The 23,336-nt window shown below is 37.2% G+C and overlaps 2 protein-coding genes across 3 annotated transcripts in view; both read left to right on the top strand.

The window, feature by feature from the left end:
- The first annotated feature begins 3,067 nt into the window (after positions 1-3,067).
- On the top strand, positions 3,068-8,625 carry ddx5 (DEAD (Asp-Glu-Ala-Asp) box helicase 5). Of its 2 annotated transcripts, none has more exons than NM_212612.2 (13): positions 3,068-3,243; positions 4,082-4,256; positions 4,770-4,866; positions 4,946-5,079; positions 5,171-5,236; positions 5,320-5,461; positions 5,548-5,708; positions 5,792-5,964; positions 6,055-6,165; positions 6,262-6,323; positions 6,407-6,466; positions 7,315-7,536; positions 7,676-8,625. In NM_212612.2, exons 1-13 carry the CDS (start codon positions 3,203-3,205, stop codon positions 8,083-8,085), a joined length of 1,854 nt encoding a protein of 617 aa, NP_997777.2. In that variant the 5' UTR covers positions 3,068-3,202; the 3' UTR covers positions 8,086-8,625. The 2 variants fall into 2 exon arrangements, with proteins under 2 accessions (NP_997777.2, NP_001296454.1); NM_001309525.1 differs by having other exon boundaries at positions 7,315-7,549.
- A 1,109-nt stretch (positions 8,626-9,734) lies between these two features.
- Positions 9,735-23,336, top strand: part of mgat3a (beta-1,4-mannosyl-glycoprotein 4-beta-N-acetylglucosaminyltransferase a) — a 33,464-nt gene continuing 19,862 nt past the window's right edge. The window contains exon 1 of the mRNA NM_001020649.2: positions 9,735-9,853. The gene's annotated coding sequence lies outside the window, so the exon portion shown is untranslated. The remainder of the gene's footprint in view (positions 9,854-23,336) is intronic.

Below are 23,336 nucleotides of genomic sequence, written 5' to 3'. Positions count from 1 at the left end.
TTGAATTGGCCTTCTCTTCAATCATTTCGACAAATTTGTTGGTTTCTGTTCATTTACAAAACTCTTATTGGGAAAACTCCAGTATATTTACAGTCACTAACATTCAGAAATCTGCACTCGAGTCGTTTTATTAACCTTTGTATACCCAAAGTTGGCTCTTCATTTTCTGAAGAAAACTGCTTTCCGTTTTCTTGAAATCATCTGCAGCAGACATTAAAGCTCAACACTTTCATTCCACTATCATCCTTTATAACTTTAATCCAGTTAATAGTACAAGATCACTGAGCTTGTTTTTAGTTAATTTTGTGCCTGTTTTTAGTTAATTTTATATGTTATTATCTGCATTTGTGAAATTGTTATTTTATCGTGTCCCTGCCACTTGGTATCTGCTTTTTATGTTGTCTCTTGGCCAGGTTGTCATTGTAAATGAAAAGTTGTTCTTAATTGATTTACCTGTTAAATGTTAGTATTATTACTTTCATGTCAGTCTTTCAAAAAAGACTATTATATCAGAAATTCACAACTCGCCCTCCACATACTCTCCCTTTTTTCTGCTGTACACAAATAAAGATGTTTTGATGAATGTGAATGATCAATAATTTGTTGGTCCCAATTGACTTCTATGTCAATGTAAATTTTATTTATAAAGCACTATTATACACAACCAAAGGTTGACCAATGTGCTGAACAATACAATCATCACAAAGAACAAGGATAAAATTATAGCTAAAAAAAACAATTCTCACTATTAGTTATTATAGCTTAAAACAAACAAGTCTCTCTGATAAAATGCCAAATCAAAAAGGTAAGTTTTCAACCTAGATTTAAAAACAGACAGAGATGATGTAGACCTAATACAGAGGGGCAGAGCATTCCACAAGGTAGGATCAGCTACTGCGAGAGCCCAGTCACCCCTGTATTTCAGCCTCGACTTTGGGATGTTTAATAGTTTCTGGTTAGATGACCGAAGAGACCAACCAGGCTGATCTTCTAATGCTATTACGGAGAAAAAAAAATGCCATGGAAGTCAAGAGGGACTAATATTGGTATGATTACCTATCTGTTCTTCAAAACAAAATCATCTATTGTGTTCATCAGAACAACAAGCAGAGGGTGAGTAAATATTGGCAATTTTATCATTTTCTGTGAAGCATCCCTTTATGTTTGAACACATCTTCCCTGCTTTTATTTATTTTTTACTTTTCTATGATACTGGTTAAGCAAACTAATCTGATATATATATATATATATATATATATATATATATATATATATATATATATATGTGTGTGTGTGTGTGTGTGTGTGTGTGTGTATGTATTCAAAAACATTACAATTATTTGTTCATTTTTGAGCTAGGTGACTCAGTGACAGTAGTGCTGTCGCCTCACAGCAAGGTCGCTGGTTTGAGCCTCAGCGTTTCTGTGTGGAGTTTGCATGTTCTCCCTGCGTTCACGTGGGTTTAATTAGCTCCTGTAATTGGGAGCTAATCTTCAATGAGTTAGATCAATATAATATTTATATGTGTATGTGAGTAATTACGGCTGCATGGTGGCGCAGTAGGTAGCAAGATCACCTCACAGAAAGAAGGTTGCAGGTTTAAGCCTCGGCTGGATCAGTTGGCATTTATTTGTGGAGTTTGCATGTTCTCCCAGTGTTCGCGTAGGTTTCCTGTAGATGCTCCGGTTTCCCCCACAAATCCAAGGACATGCGCTAAAGGTGAATTGGGTAATATAAAATTGTCTGTATGGCTGCATGGTGGTGCAGTGGGTAAAACGTTCGCCTCACAGCAAGAAGGTCGCTGGTTCGAACCAGGGTTTATGGGTTTCCCCCACAAGTCCAAAGACATTTAGGTAAATTGGGTGGGCTGAATTGTTTGTGGTGTGTGGGTGAGTGTGTGTGTGTGTGTATGTTTCCCAGTGATGGGATCAAATATATGCTGAATAAGCTGGCGGTTCATTCTGCTATGGCAACCCCATATTAATGAAGGGCATATAAGCCAAAAAGGAAAATTTCGAGCAATTTCATGCATATGTCAACCCAATCTATAAGAAAAATAGTGAAAAGGTATTTCTATGTAGTTTGCTTAAGCTTGTATTTTATCTATTAACTGTAAAAACACTTAAAAAGGTCTTTGTGTTTTCAAACAACCATATTTGATTTACAAAAGTAACACAAGTGCTAATTTCACATCTGTCACATCCATAATGAAGCTTTTTCCTCATAAATGCCAAATAAAATAAAACCAGTCATGTTTGTTCTACAGTGAGCCAACTATTATCCTTTTGATTCGCATTATTTATTTTGGGTTGTGCAGTTTAATTCACAGAATTTCTATGAATCGTGTTATACACTGAAACTCACTTTGTGGTCACATCTATAACTCAGCTACTTTCCTCATTTAAAATATAAAACATGTTTACAGATTGATATTTTTCTTATCCCATAACTCTGTGGTTAACTGTTTTGGAAAATATAAACAGATGTTTCAGTAATGTTAACATTCACTTTCCATGTGAATTTATGTCTAAAGTTGTTACTGCAAATGTCACATCCATAACGCTGGAGCTGCTGCTGTATGTAGGCCTATGTGTGTTTGTGCATACATAACATTACTCGATGAGAAAAGTTGCTGATTAAATATTGTTTTGTCGAAAAAGTATTTTTTTTTAAAAAACGACAATTCTTCAAACTTAGGCAGAATTGATGTCAAGAAGGTTAAAATGGTTTAAAAGCGCTGAACTGTAGATACAGACGAATTTTAAATAAGGGTTAGTACTGGTCACTACCGACACTGGAAAAGTACAAAATGTGCTAGCATGCTGCCATGTTTGTTGTTGTTTAGACATGTAACATTAATGTAGCATTAATGTATTCTTATTAGCACCGAAACACCACTAGATGAATTACTGCAATTGACTGAGGTAATGCCGCTATATTTTTGTGAGTTCAACTTGAATTTTGCAATAAAATAATAGTTTTAATCTTAAAACCTAAAGCGCGTGTCCTGCTACGAGAACGCGCACGCGTTACGTACGTCAGAAAGACGTCATCGGTTTTCCGGAAGTCTCACCCTCTACCTATAAAACCCGGCGAGTTCATGCTGTGATCGGCGTTCACGGGCACCATCACTGCGCGTACAGGGAGAAATATTTAACGTCCGTTTATTTAACTTTTAATTTATAAATCTCACGTTACAAACATGCCTGGATATTCTGACAGAGACCGCGGTCGTGACAGAGGGTAAGGATGGTCGTTTATTTTCTAATTCAGATTTTTGATAATTAAAATATAATTTGGTGTCATTGACTTAATGATGTGTTTGTTAATCGATTGAATCCGTCGATAAATTGAATAGTTTTATAATAATTTTTTGTGCGTGGATGGGTGTTGTCGAGTGTGTTTGTGAGGATGTAAGGGCGATGACTCGGTGCGCGGCCGTTTTCACGACGAAATTCGAGGGTAAACTAATGTCTCGTGCTTTATTGTGTAAAAAATATCTTGAACGTCGACGAGGGCATGATTTATATGAAACTCCGTTCGAATTTCGTGGTTTTATAACGTTCAAAGGCCTCATTTTACCATGTGGTTGATGTTTTAAAATGCCGGCCGGTTTTTCCTCTTTGTCTCCTGCCGGTAGGAAATAAAATGGCAGCTCTGTTAAAACGTGGCGCAGAAAAGATCTCACTATGTGAACCGAAACCTGAGCCCTTGTCATCCATTATTCAGACCAATAGTGTTTTTCTGACCTTTTGCATTGCCGTTTTTGTGAGGTATTGAGTGCAAAAATGAAACCTGTCCCTTTTTAACCGCTTGCCATGGCGTACCAATGGAGATTACAGTAACCTCACTGCGTAGGCTATTAATCTGTAGCCCTTTGGATGTGCCATCGTATATACGTTTACTTTAATATGGTGTTACTGCTTTTTGTTAGTGCGTTGTGGATAAACAAACGGTTATTGCAGTTCACTGAACGTTTTCTCTTTCTACCATGTCAGATCCACGCACAGAAAAACAATTTTGTATTTATATAGGTCAAGTAAAACCCCATTTTAAATGACATTCTCTTTTGATTTGATAGTAGTTACAGCAGTGGACCACCACGTTTTGGAGGCAGCAGAAATGGACCGCCTCCAGCTAAGAAGTTTGGGAATCCAGGTGACCGTCTGCGGAAAAAGCACTGGAACCTGGATGAGCTCCCCAAGTTTGAAAAGAACTTCTACCAAGAGAATCCTGATGTTGCTCGGAGGTCAGCTGTAAGTAAACCATAATAAGGGCCCTTTTTGTTCATTTATTGTGTGTATGTTATGTATATGTGTAGAGATGTATATATTCGTGTGTACAGAAGAAAAAAAAAAAAAAAATATATATATATATATATATATATATATATATATATATATATAGTGCCACTGATTAAGGGGACAATTATATAATGTAAATGTTTTTTCCTTTTTAAAGGGCTTTTGTGCTGAAAAATATATTTGCTTACTGAAAATGGCCTAAGATGCTGTAATATTCATGTCAGACCAGTAGTTGGTGATCTGACTTTGTAAAGAAACATGGAGTTTTCTCCCTAGACTAAACATGTTATTGTGACAAACTTATAGATTGTTTGGTATAAATTTCAAAAACGTTTAATTTGACACCTTTTAATGGTCAAGGAAGTATGCTATTATGATAACTGATAAAAATTCATCTGAGAAACTTTGAAAGGGGCTGTGGTGGTCCTAAAATTTAATTTTTTTTTTTTTTTTTTTGTATTACAGCAAGAAGTTGAACACTACAGGAGAAGCAAGGAGATCACAGTTAAGGGTCGAGACGGTCCCAAACCCATTGTCAAATTTCATGAAGCCAACTTTCCAAGTAAGTTTAAAATTAATTTTGTTTTTAAATGGTGTTTTTTTTTTATGTTTGAACTAAACCTTTTAAAAAAAATTTGCAGAGTATGTGATGGATGTCATCACTAAACAGAACTGGACTGATCCAACCCCTATCCAAGCTCAGGGGTGGCCAGTTGCACTGAGTGGCAAAGATATGGTTGGCATTGCACAGACTGGATCTGGAAAAACACTCTCGGTATGTTTGTTGAACAATGATGTCTTAAATTGTCTGACCCAGAGTCATTTTTAACTGGTTTTAATGAGATTTTTAATGTTATTCCCTGTAGTACCTGTTGCCTGCTATTGTTCACATAAACCACCAACCATTCCTGGAGCACGGAGATGGGCCCATTGTAAGTTCAGTAAAGTGAAGCATATCCGAATCAGTTTCTTACAATGAACATGTTTAATTGTCTTGTTTATTTTTTTTTTTTAGTGTTTGGTATTGGCTCCCACCCGTGAGTTGGCACAGCAAGTCCAGCAGGTGGCAGCAGAGTATGGGAAAGCTTCTCGTATAAAGTCCACCTGCATCTATGGAGGTGCTCCCAAAGGACCACAGATCAGGGATCTGGAAAGGGGTAGGAGTGGGATCAAACCTTATTTACTTTTGAAATGCTTTTAATGGTGTACTCTGGCTAATTTGTTTTTTTTTCTGCCAATTCAGGTGTTGAGATTTGTATTGCCACACCTGGAAGACTTATCGATTTCCTTGAAGCCGGAAAAACAAATCTGCGCAGATGCACATATCTTGTACTTGATGAAGCTGACCGGATGCTTGACATGGGATTTGAACCACAAATTCGAAAAATCGTGGACCAAATTAGGGTATGCAAAATTATTATTTTATTGTAAAAGATTTTTATAATTGCTAGCTCATTAAATTAAAACTAAATTGTTTCCTTCTAAAGCCGGACAGACAGACACTCATGTGGAGTGCTACATGGCCCAAAGAGGTGAGGCAGCTGGCTGAGGACTTCTTGAAGGAGTATATACAGATCAATGTTGGTGCTCTGCAGCTCAGTGCCAACCACAACATCCTCCAAATTGTTGATGTTTGCAATGATGGCGAGAAAGAGGACAAGTGAGTGCCAGGAATATTTAAGCTACTGGTTTTGATGTCTGTTAGCGGAATTCATGAATTTAAAAAAAATGTTTTGTTTTTTTTGTTCAGACTGATCCGTCTGCTGGAGGAAATCATGAGCGAGAAGGAAAACAAGACAATTATCTTTGTGGAGACCAAAAGGAGGTGTGATGACCTTACTAGGCGGATGCGCAGGGATGGGTAAGCTTTTTTTGCTTTGCGATGTCATTGCTTCAAATGTCAAATGGTGATTTTTATAATTTTTTTTTTTATTATAATTTTTATTTTTTGATGTAGGTGGCCAGCAATGGGCATTCATGGAGACAAGAACCAGCAAGAAAGAGACTGGGTGCTCAATGGTAAGGGTCTGCTATGAAGATCTTGGATTTTTAATCTTCCTTGATTTAAAACATGTTCTAACTAGTTTTCACTCCCTCAACAGAATTTAAATACGGCAAAGCGCCCATCCTAATTGCCACAGATGTCGCCTCCAGAGGACTAGGTTTGTTATTTCATCTTAATCTGTCCTTTATCATTTTCATATTGTGTTTTTTCTATAAAGTTCTGCCGTTTCCTTTTAACTGCTGTGCCTTTCTGAGCCCCTCTCACCTGAAGGTGGAGTCTTGGAGGCAGGACCTTGGCATGACGCGTCCAGGTTCACCAGGAGGGGGTAAGGAGCTCCTCTGTGGAGTTCTGTATGTCTGCCAGCCAATCAAATTGCATTCAGAGGTGGTCGGAGCTCCGTGATTGGGGCGTAATCCATGGGGCGACATACCACGGAGGAGTGCGGTGCCGTTGGGTGGCTGCACTTGCGTCCTGCTCTCGCGCAACAGCTTTGGACTGTTGAACTTTAAGTTAAGGACTGGGAATTTTCTCAATAGGAACTGCGCTGACTTAAATTTAAGCGTTTTTTCCATCGAGAGCAGTTGCTTTAATCCACATGCCTTCCGCACTGAATGCGATTACCCGGCTGGTCGATGCGTGCCCTCTTTTGCTGGCTTCAGTCATGTCGAGTCCTGCCAAAAAGAATCATATTTTCTTTCAAGTGAGCACCGGTTGGTTGGAAAGCTTGCGTCAGCCTTAAATTTAAGCCCTTAATCGGTCTCGTTTTTGAGCAAGTTGAGTCTTGGCAAGATGCAGCAGTTTGTCTCGTCACTTTTTTAATAGAGGACTATGTTAATTATGTGGATCCTTAAAGTCCTGATTTTTAACCATCCTTTCCTCAGCATGGTAAGTCGATGACCTATCATTCGTTGCTTCCCTTGCTAACGTCTCTTATCCTCGCTGCTATGGCGGTGTGCACCCGCACTCCACTATTCCTGCCATGGCACGCCCGTTTTGTCTTAACAGATGTGGAGGACGTCAAATTTGTCATTAACTTTGACTACCCCAACAATTCTGAGGACTACATTCACCGCATTGGCCGAACAGCTCGCAGTCAGAAAACGGGCACAGCCTACACATTCTTTACGCCCAACAACATGAAACAGGCTCACGACCTCGTCTCAGTCCTCCGAGAGGCCAACCAAGCCATAAACCCCAAGCTCATCCAAATGGCTGAAGACAGAGGAGGTAAATCCAATTGGTGAGATACATGAGCTGTGGTTTAACTGCCACAAGTTCTGTCCTTTTTTACAAGCCCCTCTAAAGGGTATGGCTCTGGTCCAGATCTATTTGCCAATCCCAGCTTGACTCTAGTTTTTTCTTCCAGGTCGTTCAAGGGGAGGACGAGGTGGAGGGTATAGGGATGACCGCCGGGATCGCCACTCTGGCAGCAGGCGGGACTTCGGCAGCTACAGCCAGGACAACCGTAGTGGTGGTGACTCTTACGGCCAAAAGAAGGTGTTTGGAAACAAAACGCAAAACGGGTCTAGCAGTTACAACAACAGCAGCAGCAGTAGTAGCAGCTTCAACGGAGGGGGTTACAACAACAATGGACAGGGTAACTTTGGCAATCAGTCTGGGGGTTACGGAAACCAAGGTTATCAGAACCAACAGTTCCCTCCCAACCAAGGAGGTGTCCAGAATGGCATGAATCACCCTCCACCATTCCCTTTTAACCCCCAACAGATGCCACAGACCATGCAGTTCCCCATGGCCCCTCCTGCGTTCCCTCAGTAAATGCAGTTTTCATTTGGTAATCTTAATCTTGTTCCGTTTATGTATCTATTTCTTCAAAGCAGGTTGTAAAACATACATGCTGTCTCAAGTGTCCCAAAGTCTGCTGTGCAGGAATTTTTTTTTTTTTTCCACCCCTTCCTTTTTTTGTTTAGTTGTATTTTTTTTATTAGTAACTTAAAGTTATTTTGTACCATGTAGAGGTAATTGAAGGATCTACACGAGTAAATGTCAAAGGCCGTTCATGGTCATTGCATGGTCCTCAAATAAAATATTAAACCACTTTTTTTTTTGTGTATGTTCATTCATGCTGCAACCATTTAAAGTTCGTATAGCTTATGCTTTTTGTTGCCTCCATACAGTTGCTTTAGTTGTGACTATTCTGCTTTATTCCAGGTGTGAGTAGATGCTAAATGGAAAATGTTAATTGTTTAACAGTAGTGTTTTCACTATTCTCAGTTTGGAGGTTTTCTTCTGTAAAAGGTTTGCATGTAAACACTTCTGCATAATGAAAAGTTTTATAAATTATTACCAACACCATTACTTTTGCGTGAGTGTATATTTAGTTGCACAAAAATACATCCCACCCACATATTAAATATAAGTGCACAATTAGATAAAACTTGAATATCTTTTAAAGGAATCTGTATTGGCATTAATTTGTGAGAGGGGGTTTCTACTTTTAAAGTTTCAGTGCCTAAGTTGAGGGTTTAATACAAATTTGCATGGAAACAGACAAATTAGATGGTTTGACTTCATTATATTTAAATGCACACAAACACCATAGGTCTCGAACTAAATTTCTAAAACTCAAGTTTTGCTCCAATCCTGATCAAACACGACTGATCCAACATGACTCTTGAACACCTTAATTAGTTGGATCAGCCTTGTTTGATAGGGATGGAGAAAAAATTGCTGAGCTGTGGCCGTCCAGGAATTGAGTATGAGATTTACGATATACACACTATATCAGGGGTGCTCAAAACTCGGTTCATCTTACCTCAACATACCTGCACAGATGTTTCTAGAAAGCTTAGCAAGAGACAAGCTCTTTATCGCTCTACAGTTTGCTCCAACTAATCAAAGTGTTCAAGACTACTAGAGACTTGTAGTTGTAGGTGGTTGGAGCTAAACTGCAGAGCTGTGGCTCTCAAGGAATTAAGTTAGAGACCATTTATATACCACTTTTGAAAATTTTCTTAACCAGATTAGCAAGATTATAAACAATGGTCTTGAATGTTATTTTTACGTTACACTTTAAGAAATAAAGGTACAAAGTCTATCACTGAGGTGCTATCTTTTCAAAAGGTACATTTTTGTTCCTGACAGGTTCTTAAAGGTACATTAGTACAAATGTGTACATGAACCTAAATATACAAGAGTGAACCCTAAAGTTACTAATGTGCACCTCTGATGTACAAAAGTGTACCTTTTAAAAAGGTACTACTACCCCAGTGACCGATTTTGTACCTTTATTTCTGAGCGTACATGCGTAAGCAGTACACCAGACCTATTTGTCCTTATACTGCAAACTAAAGCTAGTAACTGAAGCACATCAAATGAGAACACGTTTTTATGAGAAAGAGGAGTGAGTGGGTGTGTGAGTTCAACTTTTTTTTACCTACAAGGAAGTCGCGTTCATTTGGTTACTTGTGCGAATGAAGTCGGGCAGCTGCCAGGAGTGAACAGGAACGCTACATGCTTTGAAGACAAACGAACTGACGGACACATGCAGGAGGAGCAGCATGGGAAGGTCATACCTGTCTGTCAGGTAAGATACTGCGAACAAGTGTTGAGCTGGAGTGTGAGTTTGTTGAGTTTTCTGAGGATTTTGTGTTGCACGTTATTGTTAATCACTTCAAAAGCTGTCAGGTTTGTTTAAATGGCTTTTTGAACAATGATTACTTTCACGCTTCTTCGTGTGAATCTAGAGTAATTAGGCTGTAACGTGTTACAAAATAAGGGATGGATGTCAGTACAGAGAGCAGGAAGATTGATTTAAGTAATGGTAGGTGCAAGTAACAATTAATTAAATTAATCAACATGAATATTGTGCCAAACTATTCTGAAAGCTGCAGGAGATCTCCAGAAATGCTAATTAAAAATGTAGGTTTTCTTTATTTTTACTTTAATTTTAGGTGGAATATATCTAGTTTTATAGACTACAGTGCACGATGTTAAGTGCACAACACACAAAATTATTTTCTTTGGCGTGTTGAAAAAGTTTAATGTCTTCCTGAATGTGTATGAAGGGATAAAACAATATTACTCTGACGTGCTGTTAAATCCTGTTTGTTATTGAGGTAATTGGACGTTTAACCAAAGATATGCCGTTCATTTTAAAAGCTACCGTAAATGTGAGATTAGCCTTCTTAATCATTTGGACACAATTAACGTTACTTGTATTAAAACAAAACAGTGATGAATGAATTATGTCGTTTGTTGATTCTTCTTTTATTTCGAAATAAGTGAAAAAGTTTTCAGCGGTTTATTCCGCTGTGGCGACCCTTGATAAATAAGTGACTAAGCCAAAGAGAAATTAATAAACATACGAATGTAAAAGTTTTCATGATGAGGAAACACCTGCTTAAAGGGATAGTTCACACAAACATGAAAATTAGCTTGGCACAACTAATGTTTTTCAGCCAATGATAATCTTCCAGTAAAGACTTAATCGGAGTATTATAGAAAAATGTGCAGTGTTGGGAGTAACACATTAAAAACAACGCGAGTTTCATAATAATATTACTTTTCAAAATTTAAGTAAAAATATTTGAGTTTTTAAAAATGCAGTACAAGTTACTTTTTAGTTTAGCTCATTAGCTTTTTAAAAAATAGCTGGATTTTAAAATTATAGCATAATCTATAATTTGTATATACAGCATGTATAGCTCTGGGGTCAAACATAATTTTTTTGACGTGTTTTTTTTAAAGCTTAATAAAGTATATGTCGCATGCTGAAAGTTAAGAAAATAAACAGGGTTCTTACGGGTGCTGGAAATCCTGAAAAATGCTTGATTTTTAATATAGTGTTTTCAAGGTTAGAAAAGTGCTTGGATTTTAGACAAAGTGCTTGAACCTGCTTGAATTTAAATTAGCAGGGTTCGAAATTGTGACTGTTTTGGTTGCATATGCACACGATTTTATCTATGTGACCTCAAAATATATTTGGGAGCATATGTGCGAGTGCATAAATTGTTGTCGTGTGATCAGTTTTCATTGCAAAATGTTCATTGCATGCGCGTATTTACGGAGCTAATAATAAGCCAAAACAATCTGAATTTGAATGGTGTTAAATTTATTTATTAACAACTGTAAGTTAATAAAACTGATTATGTCCTATTAGAAATGTTTTGAATTTGTATTTCTTAACTTGATTATTGAACATCTGAAATTTAAGACAACCTAATTTTTTAAGTCAAATTTTTTAGACATAATTTTAAACTTCAGATTTTTAGGGAGTTCTGAATTCAAAGACTGCAGATATTGGGTATGTAAAAATAAAGTTTTAAGTTTTTAAGAATTTAAAATAACACAATTCAAATTCAGATCGTCTTAGCACTATTAGTTTCATATGTATTTAGGAGACATTCACCCAGAATGCATCTTTGCACCTGAAACGCCAAACCAATGACTGTAAAAAATAACGACTGGTCATGAAAGTTTGGTACTACACCCAAACAAAATCTGACTATAAGCTCATTTTTTGAGATATCAACTTTAGGTAGAAAGAGACCAAACTTAAAAACATACTTCATCCAATTACAACTTTTTATTTAATTTAATTTTTAATAATTTTTTGGGTGAACTATCCCAATAAATCTATGCTCTGAAGTACTCAACAATTGAAGTTGAAATGTCATATTGTGTTTTTTAAAATAGCACAATGGATTTAAATGTGAAAAAGTACATACAGCATAAATAAACAGAATTAACCGTGGTTATTAGGTGCTGGAAAAGCATATAAATGCACCTTGAAAGTGCTGGAATTTGAAGTTGGAAAAGGTGTAAGAACCCTGAAGAAATCAAGCCTCACCTAGGTCAGAAAAATTAATGGAAAAGTAACCCCAAAAGTAGCGCAACCAGTTACTTTTTGGACAGTAACTCAATATTGAAATGTATTACTTTCTAAAGGAACTTTTCCGCAACACTGACAATGTGTTTTAATAATAACACAAACACACACACAATTGTGTATAGATATCTTTATATTTAATCCCCTCAATGCAATAAAAGGTACACAAACAGAGATTTTCCCATCAGTCTATATCAGGGATGTCAAACTCTGCAACTCTGCACAGTTTAGTTCCAATCCTGCTCCAACACACTCACCTGTAGGTTTCAAACTAGCCTGAAGGACTCAATTAGTTTGATCAGGTGTGTTTAAATTGGGTTGGATTTAAACTGTGCAGGGCCGCGGCCCTCCAGGAATTGAGTTTGACATCCCTGGTCTATATGAACATGTTTGATATGTGTTGGTGCATTATTGTGGTTCTAACAAACCTCAGTACTCATGAAGGTGAGAATGACCTTTTTAAAGTGCTTATAAATCTAATTTATTATTTGGAGATAAATTTGCATAAAATCATGTGAAGTGTTTTCACATGTGCAGTTATTTGTTTGATGTGTGACCTAATTTCAACTCAAACATGAAGACCGAGTGGGAAATAGTTGCAGTGGCTGCTCTTTCTTTTAAAAAACAGCCAATAGCGTTAAGTTTTCATCACCGCTCTTTCAGTGAGAGTGATTGAGCTCAAGCGCACCAAATGAAAAGCAAATGAGAACCGTTTGAGGGGGTGGGACATACCAGATACCAAAGAGCAATTGAATGGTCAGAAGATGTGATGATGAGAAACTGAAGTATGAGGTGATGAGGAAAAAATCGTTGATTCATTTAGGTGGAAGTAATGAACAGTAAGCATTCGATGTTTATATCGTCTCAATGCAAATTTTGTCAGTGTACACCTGTCGTTCACTAGATAGAAAACTTTACAGTACTTTATAATACTACAATTCCTAATGAAAAACTATTATATATAGCACATTTTCAGTTGTGTAGCAAGCAAAACTTGTCATAATGTGAAATATTTCATGCATGTAAGGATCGCTGGTCTTACTCTCCCATGTGCTTTGTTCTAAAGCGAGTACTGTACAGTATGCTTAGTGTTTGGCTGGCAGCATGCAGGAATTACACTTATCGCTAAGCCTTATTTGCATGCTGTTTCAGACCGAATATTCAGAGTAGCATGGTAAACAATATAGGGAGCGCATCACAGATTGTCAGTGTTCAAAAGTGAACCAATGTGAATGTAAATCCAACTTCACCTCAGTGAAGCAGGCTTGGTAGAATAGCGCTGTTTACTTTTGTTTTGTTATTAAACTAAATCAAAATCTACATTATCAATGTTTAAAGGGACTAAGCCAAAAAGAAAATCAATGAATTATCAATGTTGTAAAACAGAGGTGCCCAAACTTTTTCTTATCAAGGAGAAAACTTGATTCAAGCTAGGGGGCCAAATTTAAATATAGTTTCCATGGGTAATTTTCTAATTTATTTAATATTTAAAAATGACTAGAAAACATTGCCTTATATTAACTAATGCAGTATTTTTTGCATTGTTTTGTTTTTATTGTATTAAGTTCATTATACAATCTTATTCTATCAGCATTACACAAGTGCTTGCCTTGATTTGCTTGCCGATTTCTTCTCTATCTGTCTAGTGACAGTATTGACATTTTTAAAAATCAGATTTATTTACATTAAATTTATGCATTTAATTTCAATTTGCTTTTTGTAGCTCCGAAATAAAACAAAAGAGGTTATGTAAAAAAAAAAGGTTTCGTCTAATTAGAAAAGACGATCTCTGGGTTAAAGGCATTTGCCTCAACCCTCTCCATCATTCTCACTCTCCTCTCAGATGGGCCAAATCAAAGCTTACAATGGGCCCAATTCTGGGCACCTTTGTTGTAAAAGTGTCCTTGTGATATCGTTTGCTGGAAGATTTTAGTGGCTGAACAAAACTTCTGTGCTCATAACCCATTTAAAACAACACAATCTACATAAGCTTTGCATGATTAAAATGGTTTTAAAACAGAACATCACCTGTGTAAAAGAAATACTTTAGCCATGGTGTCATCCTTCCTCTAGCTTGCAAAAGTAACTACATTATTGAATTAGGAAATTGAAAAGGTTTTGATTCTTCATTTATTGTTACCGCAGTCAACGTGGTGCGCATGCACATACAAACAACGGATCTGCATGAACGGCTGCAGATGTTCAAATCTAAATTTGTTGAAGACAATTTGGGCTACTTATCAGAATTGTTGGCCTGGTAAATTTTAATTGGATAAACATTTTTTAGTCTTATGCCTTACCCAGAATAGAAATACCTTTAGATCGTTTACTTTGATCATTAATATTAGAATGTGAAGAGACTTTCAAACAGCATAACAAAAATGTTTCTGGAGACAATCACCTACTGCACCAAAAATTTGCATTGTAGTTTCTCAGGGACTTTAACTGCATAATTTAGGCAACAATAAAAGACAATAAATATGAAAAAAATATATTAAAAAGACAAATAAAAGTTAAATTTTTATAAATACTCTAGACTTCTATTCCAAATCATGTTTGTGATCTACCTACATTGCAATATTTCAAAATCCACCTTAACAGATATCTTTTCCAATCTAGTTTTTCTGTTCTTGTCATGACTTGTTTGTGGGTGAAGTGTCGCTTTAAGAGGTTGAAGAATGTGCATTATTATATGTATTCTATAAAAAGGAAAACTGAATGAACCGTCACCTACTCTGGCACACAGCAGATGCAACTCTCAATGCTGTTTCTCAAGTTATATCGCCATATTGTTCTTTGTGACACCATGAAATAAACGATAGAACAAAATAAAACGCCTTTTATTTTGTACATAAGCAATATATAGTGTGTATTGTGGCATTGTGTAAATCACTAGGCACTAAATGTTCACTGGTATTGTGGTGTTGTTCAGTTTACTTTGCATTTTGGCCAAACCGCTTTGTCAGACATGATTTGCACCAGACAGTTACATTAATTGCCTCTGTTGTCTTGCGTAATCTTAAACGCTTCACTGAAGTCAACAGTGCACTTTTCTGTTGTTAAAAAGTTAGAAATGCCTCAATTATGTAATGTGCAAGTTTTACTGACACATTAAGCAGTGTTTGCATTTGCAAAGGCATTATTTGTGCAAGCCAAACTCTGAACTTGGCTGCAGTTGTTTTGTAATGAGTTCCAAAATGTGCCCAGTGTGTATTTCATTACGGAAGTACATTATTCTCAACACCTGAACAATCAGATCCTCTTTGTCATAATCAAACTTTCATGCAAAGGCAAATGGTTCCTACAAGTAAAAGTTACAGGAAATTGTGAACCAGCTAGTCTCTTTCATTTTTATTTTGAAACTAGTGTGAACATCTATTCAGGAAACACCTGCTTAAACAATACACTTCTGGCTGTGACTTTTGGACCGGTTTTCATTTCTGCTGTTCTACTTGGTGATTTTATTTTAAATGGATTCACATCATCCAGTGATAAATCAGAGGATCAGATATGCCAGCTCTTTACCCTCTTTCTGTTTTCTGGATCACTGGCTTATGTGCATGAAGAGTATGTCTGTAGCTTTTATCAAGTCCGGATGCTCTGAATTTGGGTTTCTAGGCAGAAGTCAAAAACTTGGTATTGTTTGTTAAAGTGAGCATTGCTATTACTGTTGCTGGAAGTATTCGTTATTTATAGTTATTTATGTTTGTGCTGTGAACATTATTAATATGACATCATGAGTTTTACTATATCTATCTATCTATCTGTCTGTCTGTCTGTCTGTCTGTCTGTCTGTCTGTCTGTCTGTCTGTCTGTCTGTCTGTCTGTCTGTCTGTCTGTCTGTCTGTCTGTCTGTCTGTCTGTCTGTCTGTCTGTCTGTCTGTCTGTCTGTCTGTCTATCTATCTATCTATCTATCTATCTATCTATCTATCTATCTATCTATCTATCTATCTATCAACTATATATACAGCGGGGAAGTAAGTATTGAACATGTCACGATTTTTCCCAGAAAACATATTTAAAGGTACTGTTGACTTGATATTTTCCCCGGATGTTGGTAACCACCACAGAAATTTATATATGCAAGCAAAACAAATCTAACTAGTTTATAAATGATATTGTAATAAAAAGAAAGGATGCAGGAAAAAGTATTGAACACATGAAGAAAGAGAGCTTGTAGAAAGGCAGTAAAATCCCAGACAGCAGCTGAAATCTCTCAGTAGTTTTTCAGCAAACCTCTGCTCTTTGTCATTGTAAATGAATATTATCTGCTTTAGTCCAACATCTACTTTATAAGAAGATGAAGATGAAACCACAGTGCACTTTTCAGCAAGACAGTGATCCAAAACACAACCAAGGAGACTCAGGATATATATCGTATTAATAAAGTCATGTGGAATGGCAAAGAAAGCATCCTTGCAGGACTCCCAGAGTTCATCAAGATTTTTTGGATTCATCTTCAATGCCTCCTCCTTCGTCTTACCCTAGACATGCTCAATAAGGTTCATTACTGGTGACTGGGCTGGCCAATCCTGGAGCGCCTTGACCTTCTTTGCTTTCAGAAACTTTGATGTGAGGCTGAAGTGTAAGAAGGAGCACTATCCTCTTGAAGAATTTGCCCTCTCTAGTGGTTTGTAATGTAATGGGCTGCACAAATGTCTTGATACCTCAGGGTGTTGGTGTTGCCATCCACTCTGCAGATCTCTCGCACACCCCCATATTGACTGTAACCACAAACCGTTACTTTTGTTTCACTAAACTTGACTGATTTCAGTGAGAATCTTGGGTCCATGCAGATTCCAATCCGTCTTCTGCAGTGTTTGTGAACACTGAGATGCAGTTCAACAGATCTCTGGTTGAACTCTCAACAATCTCTGGTTTGTGCTTGGGAACCCCCTAGCAAGTATTCAGATCAGCCTAGCTATACACAATTTACTCTCCTCTTCAAAGCTGCAACTATTGCATTGCCAAACATGATTTGTTTAGATTTAAGTGGTTCTGCTGCCCCTGAAATGACCAGCATTGTTTTCATAGAGGCAAACTATCTGTGTGTTTAACTGTAACCCTCCTCCTCTATATAGCATTGGAGGTTGCGGGTGTCCTGCATCGGTGTGTGTGTGTGTTCCCAAACTAAGAGAAGAGCGCTTTTGTACAGACTCAGAAAAAAGTTGACATTTGAGAATTGGAAGAGGGGGAGCCTGGCAGAAAAAAGGAGTCATTGTGCCCCTGGCATTGGTGCCCTGTGAAGGAAAACACACATACACACACACACACACACACACACACACATGCATGCTTACACTTGCTGAAATAGGAAGTGATAATAGAGAGTGGTGGTCAGCTTTATAGTTTATTCTGCATTCATGGTCATGGAGGAGGAGCTGCCTTAATTTTTCATTTATGTTGTTACAACTCTCAGAGAGATGTAGTAGGGTAAATTAATATAGGTATATGGCGATGTTGATGTCTCAGTGGCATAGATATTCTGCTTTTGATTATTGGTACAGAGCACTGAGACTTGCTACAGCCAGTATATTCACAGTCATGCTGTCTGAGAATGACACACGGCTGCTGCTGCTGCAAATATAACATACAGTTGAAGTCAGAATTATTATTTTTTCTTTTTAAATATTTCAAATGATGTTTAACAGGGCACGGAACTTTTACAATGTAGATTGTCAAAGCAGCTTAACATTGAAGTTCTAGTTAATTGAAAATGTGTCAGTCCAGTTTTCAGAGTTGAAGTTCAGTTCAGTGTGGTTTTAATTTTCACTGCTGAAAGTCTAAACACAGAAGAGCAAATCTATTGATGCGTAGCTTTACAAATCCCAAACCAAGCAAGCCAGTGACAGGGAACAAACTTCACCGATTGACAAAAGTGAAGGAAAAAACCCTGAGAGAGATCAAGCTCAGTTAAACACAACCCTTTCTCCTTTAACAAAGTAACGCTGAATCACACGATCAATGAGAGATGTACTCCCCACGGGAATAGACAGATCAGGATAGCAGGCAAGAGCCTTTAATTTCTGCAAAGGAAGTATTCTCATTCATTTCAATGCATTGAAGAAAAGGACAAGAGAATAGTCTCAATGGACAGTCATTTTGCTTAACTAATAAAACAAAAATACAAAAGTAGCAAACATTGCTTCAAACTAAATTATTATTATTTCAAAGTCAACCAAAAGGTGCTCATTAGTACCTTAATAATGTGTCAGTGTTTTTGGGCAAGGTATTCATTATAAACAGCAAAAATCAGTTCACTTGGGAAAAGAAGAATTTTTGCTGTTTCATTCATTCATTCATCCATTCGTTTTCTTTTAAGCTTAGTTCCTTTATTATTCTGGGGTCACCACAACAGAATGAACCAACTGATACAGCATATGTTTTATGCAGCGGATGCCCTTGCGGCTGCAACCCATCACTGGGAAACACCCATACACTATCATAAAGACAATTTTAGCTTACCCAATTTACCTGGACTGCATGTCTTTGGACTGTTGGGGAAACCGGAGCACGCACTGGGGACACGGCTGGGATGAGAATCAGCTCCTCCAAGTTCCAGGCCATGGTGCTCCACCGGAAAAAGATGGTTTGCTATCTCCAGGTTGGAGGAAAGTTCTTACCAGGTGAAGGAGTTCAAGTATCTTGGGGTTTTGTTCCCGAGTGAGGGAAGGATGGAACGTGCGATTGACAGGTGGATTGGTGCAGCAGCAACAGTAATACGGTCGATGTATCAGTCCATTCTGGTAAAGGAGCTGAGCCTAAAGGCAAAGCTCTCAATTTACCGGTCAATCTACGTTTCTACTGTCATTGTTAATTGCAGAGCTCCTCTATTAATAAAAGAAATATTAAAAAACCTACAAGTTCTGTAAGAGACCAAGCTTCAGCCAGGTCAGAATAACACAAGTAACACAAATGTAACAAAATGCATTACTTGCCATAAAAAGTAACTAAGTAATGCAACTAGTTACTTTTTTGAGGGAGTTACTCAATATTGTAATGCATCACCTTCAAAAGTAATTTCTCAACTCTGGCCATAGTTGCTGACATTGCTGAGCAGATTAGATATGCTTGTCAACCGACACACCCAGTATAGTTTCATGACTGAACTTTCTTGTGCATTAATTCATCAAGGTGCTTTTAGTCTATATTGACGTGATTAGCATATTGGACTGCTGCTCTTAATTGATGTGAATCTCTTGTTCTGCACATCTCAAAGGGGCTCTGTTGGGTTGAGATGTGGTGAATGTGAAGCTCATTTGAGTAAAGATGGTTCATTGTGATTGTTACGGTCCCTAACTTAAATAAGACTCGTGACCAAAAGACAACGTAACATAATAAACAACGGCCAAAGTTCTCCAGCTAAATTATTTATTAATATAACATAACCAACAAAACAATCCAAATTGACAAGAGATGGGGAGCCCAACAACATAATAAAGAACAACCAAACAAACCTAAAGCAGGTTGGAGCTCCCCACTCCAAACAAATATCAAAAGGAAAGCATAAAGGAGAACACAACAATAAAGCCGTCAAATCCTGTGGTGACGTGGAGGAATGAGGAGGCCGTAGAAGTCCGCTTCCGTTCGTTTTAAAGGCCTGACGCCACCAGATTAACCAATAGAAAACTGAAAAGGGAAAAGGACAAACAAGATCAATTGAAAGTAATTATTAATGGCAGGAGTGAACGCCACACGCAACAGTGATCATAAAGATGACATGATGATCAGTTGGTACAAAAATGGGCTAAGAAAACACCTCTACACCATTACACCACAACTACTGTTTTGTAGACTGATAAGACAGGATGAGTTCATGCTTTGATGTTGTGTTTTGCATGGGGTTTTAAAGGTAGGAAGGCATTACGTCACATCCGATTTTTAAATTCTGCTTCCTGTCCCCAATGGTATCTTCAAATTTCTAACTGAAATTTGAAGGCAGCATAGATGTGTCCTCCTCACTCTTCTATGTCTTCGATATCCCTCAATTCTGTGTGTTTCATTTCTGAGTTGAGCTAAAAAATGATGTGGCATCTCAAAGAGCCACATGGGTGTCAATTTATGTGTAAATGCAATATTTTTTACCAACGTTTCCACTTTTGATGGCATTTCTAGCAAGAAGTTGACATTGTGGCTATAGTCTCTATCATAAATGTTTTGTTGAATGTAGGACTGCACAATATTATGTTTCAGCATCGATATCGCAATGTATCAGTATGCAAGAATCACATTGCAGGCTCTGCAATGTCAGTTTAGTTTAAGTTTATTCATCCTTTAGGAAATACGATTGTGATTATAGTTGTTCCGCAAGCGCGGTTCAGAACATTGAGGAGCCATTGCAAAATTTAACCTCAATAGAGTGAACGTTTTTAATTTGCTTGTTCGCTTCATTTTTAAGGCTTGTGTTTAAGTGCATTTGTGCACAAGAAATCATAACAGCAGTAACCATAATACATTTTTGTACAATAAAAAATAATAGTGTTATTTATTTACATATGATTTATCCATTTCTGTACCTGAAAACTATCCAGAATGAATCTATTTCATTAATGCACATTTTTCAGTCATACCAAATCATCCTATTCAATCTAAAATTATGAATACTTCTCAAATACAGCTATTCAAGTCATCTGAAGAAAGTATGTTCATTTCTTATCGCCATATATATTGCAGAAAAACAAAACATTGCAATGTTATATTTTCCCTAATATTGCGCAGCCACAATTATATTGAGCACCTATTTTACTCCTTTTTCAAGATTTCATATGAGTCTTTTGTGTCTCCAGAATGTGTCTGTAAAGTTTCAGCTCAAAACCCCTATCAGATTTATGAGAAATACTACAGTAAGAACTTTCCCAATGGTTATTTGATGTATCTGTTGTGGTGTCTTTCTGAGAGCCTTTCTGCGATGATGAGTCGGGACCATTTTAAAAACGTAGTAAAACTCATTCTTGATCTTATTTATGATGATTGTTTATCACAGAGAGCTGAACTGATCAATCAATTCAGTGGGCGGGAAAACCACATTCCTACATCACGTTGCAGTGGGCCTCAAAATGGGAGGGATCTTATTTAAAATTTTATTTAATAAAAAAGAGAATTATTATGTTTATATCACCTCAATATGACTGTAGACACAATATACGTACACACATTTCTATCCAAACAGCTTACAAAAGATGATTTTCATCATAGGTTTCCTTTAAAACAGAGTCCCGCTTTAGGACTTTGAAAAGCCCTGGTTTTCACCAAATTCTGACTCTGGGCCATATGAATGTTGCAACAGAATTTGAGATTGTGTATTTATATTGAACTACTTGCTTCTCACCATATTATTAAGCTATTATCTGTTTATTAGTACTTCAAAAGTATGATCTTAATCTATACCTACCGACTACCTAAACCCAACTACCAACTATTCATATGCAGCAAATCAAAATATTATCGATGTGGCTAATTCGTATGATCTCAATCGTACAATTTAGTATGATTTGCTCATCCTCCAATGACGGTTGGGTTTATAAAGTTGTAAATTTTTTGTTCGACTGAACTCGTCTAAATTTGTGTGAATTAACCACTAAACTGATAAAACGTAAAATAGTTGCGTTTCCACATGAAAAAAGGCTGGATGTTGTTAATATGTGTAATGAATTGTTAATAGCGCAAATTAAAGTGTGCCAAAAAAAAAAAGATTTGTGTCATCTAAAAACACAAACAGCTTGAACAGCTATAAAAAGCTTAATCAAACATTTTATATAGTTGTTCAAGCAGTTTGCATGTTGTTTATTTGCATGTTGTTTATTTTAGCAATGTGAAATAAATGATTCCAAGCCTTTAGTATATGCTGGAGTCGTGTAAAGAAATAACAAATCACTATTGTTCAAGGTGGAAGAATCAAGAACAAATATGTGTTCGTCCACACCCCATCTCACTATTGCAGTATCTCTGCTCTATTCATAAACTCAGATGTTTGTGAAGTCACACCTTACCTGGCAGCATGTCGCAACACCAATGTTTTGTAGTAACTGTTATCTGCGTTTCCTGAGTAATGATACCCAAAACAAGACCTTCAGCTTTCCACATGACCAGAAGCTAAGCAGACAGTCAGGTTATATGACATCATCTCAAGCTCAGACCACTACAAAATATGCCCGTCATCTTGACTGTGTGGTGGTTTAGATCCAGCACTAATGCTTATCAACATGTAAAAACACACAAAACATCCTGATAAATCAATGTTTTATGTGTTGAGAAAAAAAGAGGATAATTAACCGATATTAGCTAATATTTTTCTAACTCGCTGTCTAAAAAAATATGTAAAATGGAGGTACAATTTTGTACCAAGGGTTACAAATCTACACTCACACTTTATTAGGTACACCTGACTAGTATCGAGTTTAACCCCCCTTGCCTTCAGAACTGCCTTAATCTTTCATGGCATAGATTCAACAAGGTACTGGAAATAATAAGATTTTGGTCCATATTGACATGGTGGCGTCACACAGCTGCTGCAGATTTGCTGGCCAAGAAAATCTGAAAGATATTTTTATTCTGAAAAAAGAAAAATATCCTCCACACCATTACACCCCAACCAGCCTAAACTGTTAATACAAGGCAGGATGGATCCATTCTTTCATGTTAATGATGCCAAATTCTGACCCTACCATCTGAATGTCACAGGAGAAATCGAGACTTGTCAGAACAGGCAACGTTTTTCCAATCTTCTATTGTCCAATTTTGGTGAACCTTTGCAAATTGTAGTCTTAGTTTCCTGTTCTTAGCTGGGAAGAGTGGCTCCCGGTGTGATCTGCTGCTGTAGCCCATCAGCCTCAAGGTTGGGCGTGTTGTGCGTTAAGAGATGCTCTTCGGCATACCTCGGTTGTAACGAGTGGTTATTTGAGTTACTGTTGCCTTTCGATCAGCTCAAACCAGTCTGGCCATTCTCCTCTGACCTCTGGCATCAACAAGCCATTTCCACAGAACTGCCGCTCACTGGATATTTTCTTTTTTTTCCCCACCATTCTCTTTAAACCCTAGAGATGGTTGTGTGTGAACATCTAAGTAGATCAGCATTTTTTTAAATACTAAGACCACCCCATCTGGCACCAACAGCATTTAATGTCAATTCAATGGCCAGTGAGTGTATGACTGTACCTACAGTAAGTTCTTGGTGTAAAA

Source organism: Danio rerio, chromosome 3 (genome assembly GCF_049306965.1).
Source record: "Danio rerio strain Tuebingen ecotype United States chromosome 3, GRCz12tu, whole genome shotgun sequence".
NCBI classification, from domain to species: domain Eukaryota; kingdom Metazoa; phylum Chordata; class Actinopteri; order Cypriniformes; family Danionidae; genus Danio; species Danio rerio.
This window is presented reverse-complemented; position numbering and strand designations above follow the sequence as displayed.

Coding starts and splice junctions, on each gene's coding strand:
- ddx5 (NM_212612.2), top strand. CDS start 3,203: ATGCCTGGATATTCTGACAGAGACCGCGGTCGTGACAGAGG. Junction 4,257..4,769: donor ATGTTGCTCGGAGGTCAGCT/GTAAGTAAACCA, acceptor TTTGTATTACAG/CAAGAAGTTGAACACTACAG. Junction 6,467..7,314: donor TGTCGCCTCCAGAGGACTAG/GTTTGTTATTTC, acceptor TTGTCTTAACAG/ATGTGGAGGACGTCAAATTT.